The sequence below is a fragment of the Homalodisca vitripennis genome, chromosome 6 (genome assembly GCF_021130785.1).
Source record: "Homalodisca vitripennis isolate AUS2020 chromosome 6, UT_GWSS_2.1, whole genome shotgun sequence".
Taxonomy (NCBI): domain Eukaryota; kingdom Metazoa; phylum Arthropoda; class Insecta; order Hemiptera; family Cicadellidae; genus Homalodisca; species Homalodisca vitripennis.
In genome coordinates this window covers 31,274,627-31,280,055 of record NC_060212.1, presented here as the reverse complement: position 1 = coordinate 31,280,055, position 5,429 = coordinate 31,274,627, and the positions used below count along the sequence as shown (strand labels likewise).

General features: G+C 46.5%; 2 protein-coding genes across 22 annotated transcripts; both read right to left on the bottom strand.

The window, feature by feature from the left end:
• Positions 1–1,122: 1,122 nt before the first annotated feature.
• LOC124364202 lies at positions 1,123–1,768 on the bottom strand. The gene is made up of 2 exons (XM_046819511.1): positions 1,589–1,768; positions 1,123–1,491 (listed from the first exon to the last, which is right to left on the bottom strand). Exons 1-2 carry the CDS (start codon positions 1,766–1,768, stop codon positions 1,213–1,215), a joined length of 459 nt encoding a protein of 152 aa, XP_046675467.1. The 3' UTR covers positions 1,123–1,212.
• LOC124364199 (serine-aspartate repeat-containing protein I-like) lies at positions 1,123–5,126 on the bottom strand. 21 transcript variants are annotated; one of them, XM_046819503.1, is made up of 9 exons: positions 4,619–5,126; positions 4,229–4,444; positions 3,788–3,996; positions 3,485–3,592; positions 3,217–3,332; positions 2,734–3,100; positions 2,516–2,675; positions 2,267–2,338; positions 1,123–2,236 (listed from the first exon to the last, which is right to left on the bottom strand). In XM_046819503.1, exons 1-9 carry the CDS (start codon positions 5,100–5,102, stop codon positions 2,031–2,033), a joined length of 1,938 nt encoding a protein of 645 aa, XP_046675459.1. In that variant the 5' UTR covers positions 5,103–5,126; the 3' UTR covers positions 1,123–2,030. The 21 variants fall into 21 exon arrangements, 20 of the variants coding, with proteins under 20 accessions (XP_046675459.1, XP_046675453.1, XP_046675460.1 ...); XM_046819497.1 differs by having other exon boundaries at positions 3,217–3,831; positions 3,890–3,996; positions 4,619–4,885; positions 4,928–5,124; XM_046819504.1 differs by lacking the exons at positions 3,485–3,592; positions 4,229–4,444 and having other exon boundaries at positions 3,217–3,368; positions 3,636–3,831; positions 3,890–4,156; positions 4,597–5,126.
• Positions 5,127–5,429: the final 303 nt, after the last annotated feature.

Here is a 5,429-nt window from a genome sequence, read left to right as displayed (position 1 = left end):
TTTTTGGAAATTGTCGTTGGTATCCCCATTGTCACTAGATTCAGTCTCAACTAGACCAGTTTCATCGCTTTGTCTGACAGATTTTAATACTGCACCTGAATAGGTTATGTCACCTTGTACACTGTGAACATGATTGAGACTAGCTTCACTCACTGGGTGGCTCAATGTTCTGATCATTACCTCCAGCATAAATGATGATTCAATGTAAATAGTATGATGTACATAATTAAAAATATGAATAAATATTATCGGGCAAATTCAACATGAATAATTATTTTAATAATTAAAAAATGAAGATATAAAATTAGTAATGTACTAACTATATTTCCAGTGGTTGATAAATACTTTTACAAAAGCAAAATCAGTAGTCCTTGATTATGGATTCTCAGAAGGATTGGTACAGACCAAGTGATCAACAATTAGGAATTTTTTATCAGCCTTTATTTAAGGTCAATCAGGTAAAATAAAAATTACTTTTCACAACTATTTTGCTAAGTGCATAAGTACTACTGTACTATAATAACTTTCTCTGATATACAGAGGAACATTTGCAATAGTTAGATAAACTCAAGACCTGATAGTAATATCAGCAGATTAAAAGGTAAAACGCCCAGTTTTGTTAAAGATATTATTAAATTTGGCTGATAACTATTGTAATTAATGCCGGTAGTGATAAACTATATATAGTATCAATTTGTTTTTCTCTATGAAATAATTGTTTCTTGCAAGCGCCACAGATAGCGAGTTTTTTTTCTAAGGTGACTAGACTCTTTGGTTTTTAAGTGAATTTTGTTTTTAGGTTAGAGTTGGCCACACATACTTGTAATTGTGGTCAACTAATATTCCTGTTTGTTAATTTTTTTCTCATTATACTCTATGTTGTGATTTTAAAGGAATAAATTTTATATTTATTTGCGAAGTTTTCAAGTAGGCCTAAACTATAGCCTGTAGGGCTTGTTGGCTGACCGTTAATTGAAACCTCTCCTGCCTGTTGCTGATGAACAAAATCGGATTTTTGTCATGTCTATAAATGTGGAACGAGTTGACCAAGAGGGTTGAAAATTAGTGTAAAACAACTTCCACTGCTTTTGAAAATGAAAACCTGATATATGAGACCCATTGTAACATTGTCAAATCAAACTAAACTGTTTATTTATTTATTTATTACATGAACATTAAGAACAGTAATTTGTCAAGTTACAATAAGTAGAATTAAGGAGATATGTTCATTAATTCCAAGAACTCTTCTATCTTGTACACAGGATTCTTCAACAGGAATTCTTTAAGCAAGCTCTTCAGTCTGTTGCCAGTCAGGGTCCGGAGGTGGTCTGGAAGGAGGTTTTTCAGTTTTTGGCCTAAGTATGACGGGTTTTTCTCGAAGAGGGCTGTTCTATGTTGGGGTAGGACGAATCTAGAGGCATGGCGTGTGGGGTAACTGTGAAGGTCCATGTGAGTCTGCATATAAAATGGCTTCACAGATGTAGAGCGCAGGTACTGTTAGTATGCCTAGGGTCTGATAGGCTTGACGTCAGCTTTGCTGGGACTCCAGGTTTGCAATTGTCCTAATTGCCTTTTTTTGTAGTACAAGTACTCTCTTCAGATTTCCCGAGGAGCTTCCCCAGATTGTAAGACCATATCTAATATGAGATTCTACTAGAGCGTAGTATGTTATTTTTGCCGCTTCCTGAGTGCCAACCCATTTAATGCGTTTAACAACATAGACGCCAGTGCTGATTTTATTGCAGATGTTGTTTACATGGTTGCCCATATGAGTCCTCTATCTACAGTTATTCCTAGAAACTTAATCTGATCAGCCACTGCTACATTGGGGATACTAGTGGGTAGAATTTTGTTCTGCTAAAATGTACTTGTGTTGTCTTGTCAGGGTTTATTGCTAAATATTGTTAATACATTGCTCAACTTTTATGTTATATTATATATGGGTGTAAAAAAATAAAAAAGGCCCAGGGATTTACAAATTTAATAAAAAATTTATAACTTCACTATACTTCATTAATTAGGAAACATTTTTACTGTTCACTAGTTTGTTTAGTACAATTAGGTAGTGTGACATCACTATTTACTGTTACATGAGTTTCTACTAGGATCTCTGGTAGGTTTTCAGTACTGTAGCCTCTGTAACACTGCAATCCATAACTGTAGCATCTGTAACACTGGAGTCCACGTCCATGTCTGTAGCCTCTGTAACACTGGAGTCCACGTCCATGTCTGTAGCCTCTGTAACACTGGAGTCCATGTCTGTAGCCTCTGTAACACTGGAGTCCACGTCCATGTCTGTAGCCTCTGTAACACTGGCGTCCACGGCCCTGTCTATAGCCTCTGTAACACTGGCGTCTACATCCATGTCTGTAGCATCTGTAACACTGGTTCCACGTCCATGTCTGTAGCCTCCTTAACACTGGAGTCGACATCCATGTCTGTAGCCTCTTTAACACTAGCGTCCACGGCCCTGTCTGTAGCCTCTGTAACACTAGCGTCCACGGCCCTGTCTAGCCTCGGGAAAACTGTAACACTGCAGTCCACGTCTCTGGCTGTAGCCTCTGTAACACTGGAGTCCAAGTCCCTGTCTGTAGCCTCTGTAACACTGGCGTCCACGTCCATGTCTGTAGCCTCGGGAAAACTGTAACACTGCAGCCCACGTCCATGGCTGTAGCCTCTGTAGTCCATGTCTATAGCCTCTGTAACACTGGAGTCCACGTCCATGACTGTAACCTCTGTAACACTGGAGTCCACGTCATGTCTATAGTCTCTGTAACACTGGAGTCCACGTCCATGTCTGTAGCCTCTGTAACACTGGCGTCCACGTCCCTGGCTGTAGCCTCTGTAACACTGACGTCCACGGCCCTGTCTGTAGCCTCTGTAACACCGGAGTCCACGGCCCTGCCTATAGCCTCTGTAACACTGGCGTCGACATCCATGTCTGTAGCCTCTGTAACACTGGAGTCCACGTCCCTGTCTGTAGCCTCTGTAACACTGGAGTCCAAGTCCCTGTCTGTAGCCTCTGTAAAACTGGCGTCCACGTCCATGTCTGTAGCCTCGGGAAAACTGTAACACTGCAGCCCACGTCCATGGCTGTAGCCTCTGTAACACTAGCGTTTACGGCCCTGTCTGTAGCCTCGGGAAAACTGTAACACTGCAGTCCACGTCTCTGGCTGTAGCCTCTGTAACACTGGAGTCCACGGCCCTGTCTGTAGCCTCTGTAACACTAGCGTCCACGGCCCTGTCTGTAGCCTCGGGAAAACTGTAACACTGCAGTCCACGTCTCTGGCTGTAGCCTCTGTAACACTGGAGTCCACGGCCCTGTCTGTAGCCTCTGTAACACTGGCGTCCACGGCCCTGTCTGTAGCCTCGGGAAAACTGTAACACTGCAGTCCACGTCTCTGGCTGTAGCCTCTGTAACACTGGAGTCCACGGCCCTGCCTATAGCCTCTGTAACACTGGCGTCGACATCCATGTCTGTAGCCTCTGTAACACTGGAGTCCACGTCCCTGTCTGTAGCCTCTGTAACACTGGAGTCCAAGTCCCTGTCTGTAGCCTCTGTAACACTGGCGTCCACGTCCATGTCTGTAGCCTCGGGAAAAACTAACACTGCAGCCCACGTCCATGGCTGTAGCCTCTGTAACACTAGCGTCCACGGCCCTGTCTGTAGCCTCGGGAAAACTGTAACACTGCAGTCCACGTCTCTGGCTGTAGCCTCTGTAACACTGGAGTCCAAGTCCCTGTCTGTAGCCTCTGTAACACTGGCGTCCACGTCCATGTCTGTAGCCTCGGGAAAACTGTAACACTGCAGCCCACGTCCATGGCTGTAGCCTCTGTAGTCCATGTCTATAGCCTCTGTAACACTGAAGTCCACGTCCATGACTGTAACCTCTGTAACACTGGCGTCCACGTCATGTCTGTAGCCTCTGTAACACTGGAGTCCACGTCCATGGCTGTAGCCTCTGTAACACTGGCGTCCACGTCCCTGTCTGTAGCCTCGGGAAAACTGTAACACTGCAGTCCACGTCTCTGGCTGTAGCCTCTGTAACACTGGAGTCCAAGTCCCTGTCTGTAGCCTCTGTAACACTGGCGTCCACGTCCATGTCTGTAGCCTCGGGAAAACTGTAACACTGCAGCCCACGTCCATGGCTGTAGCCTCTGTAACACTGGAGTCCAAGTCCGTGTCTGTAGCCTCTGTAACACTGGCGTCCACGTCCATGTCTGTAACCTCTGTAACACTGGAGTCCACGTCCATGTCTGTAGTCTCTGTAACACTGGAGTCCACGTCCCTGTCTGTAGCCTCTGTAACACTGGCGTCCACGTCCCTGGCTGTAGCCTCTGTAACACTGGCGTCCACGTCCCTGTCTGTAGCCTCTGTAACACTGGCGTCCACGTCCCTGTCTGTAGCCTCTGTAACACTGGAGTCCACGTCCATGTCTGTAGCCTCTGTAACACTGGAGTCCACGTCCGTGTCTGTAGCCTCTGTAACACTGGAGTCCACGTCCGTGTCTGTAGCCTCTGTAACACTGGCGTCCACGGCCCTGTCTGTAGCCTCGGGAAAACTGGAACACTGGAGTCCACGTCCATGGCTGTAGCCTCTGTAGTCCATGTCTATAGCCTCTGTAACACTGGAGTCCACGTCCCTGTCTGTGGCCTCTGTAACACTGGAGTCCACGTCCATGTCTGTACCCTCTGTAACACTGGCGTCCACAGACCTGGCTGTAGCCTCTGTAACACTGGCGTCCACGTCCCTGTCTGTAGCCTCTGTAACACTGGCGTCCACGTCCATGTCTGTAGCCTCGGGAAAACTGTAACACTGCTGCCCACGTCCATGGCTGTAGCCTGTGTAGTCCATGTCTAAAGCCTCTGTAACACTGGCGTCCACGTCCCTGGTTGCAGCCTCTGTAACACTGCAGTCCATGTCCATGTCTGTAGCCTTGGGAAAACTGTAACACTGCAGCCCACGTCCATGGCTGTAGCCTCTGTAGTCCATGTCCTATAGCCTCTGTAACACTGGAGTCCACGTCCATGTCTGTAGCCTCTGTAACACTGGAGTCCACGTCCATGTCTGTAGCCTCTGTAACACTGGAGTCCACGTCCATGTCTGTAGCCTCTGTAACACTGGAGTCCACGTCCATAGCCTCTGTAACACTGGTGTCCACGGCCCTATCTATAGTCTCTGTAACACTGGTGTCCACGGCCCTGTCTGTAGCATCTGTAACACTAGCGTTCACGTCCTGTCTGTAGCCTCTGTAACACTGCGTCCACGTCCATGTCTGTAGCCTCGGGAAAACTGGAACACTAGTCAACGTCCATGGCTGTAGCCTCTGTAGTCCACGTCCATGTCTGTTGCATCTGTAACACTGGGGTCCACGTCCATGTCTGTAGCCTCTGTAACACTGGAGTCCACGTCCATTGCTGTAGCATCT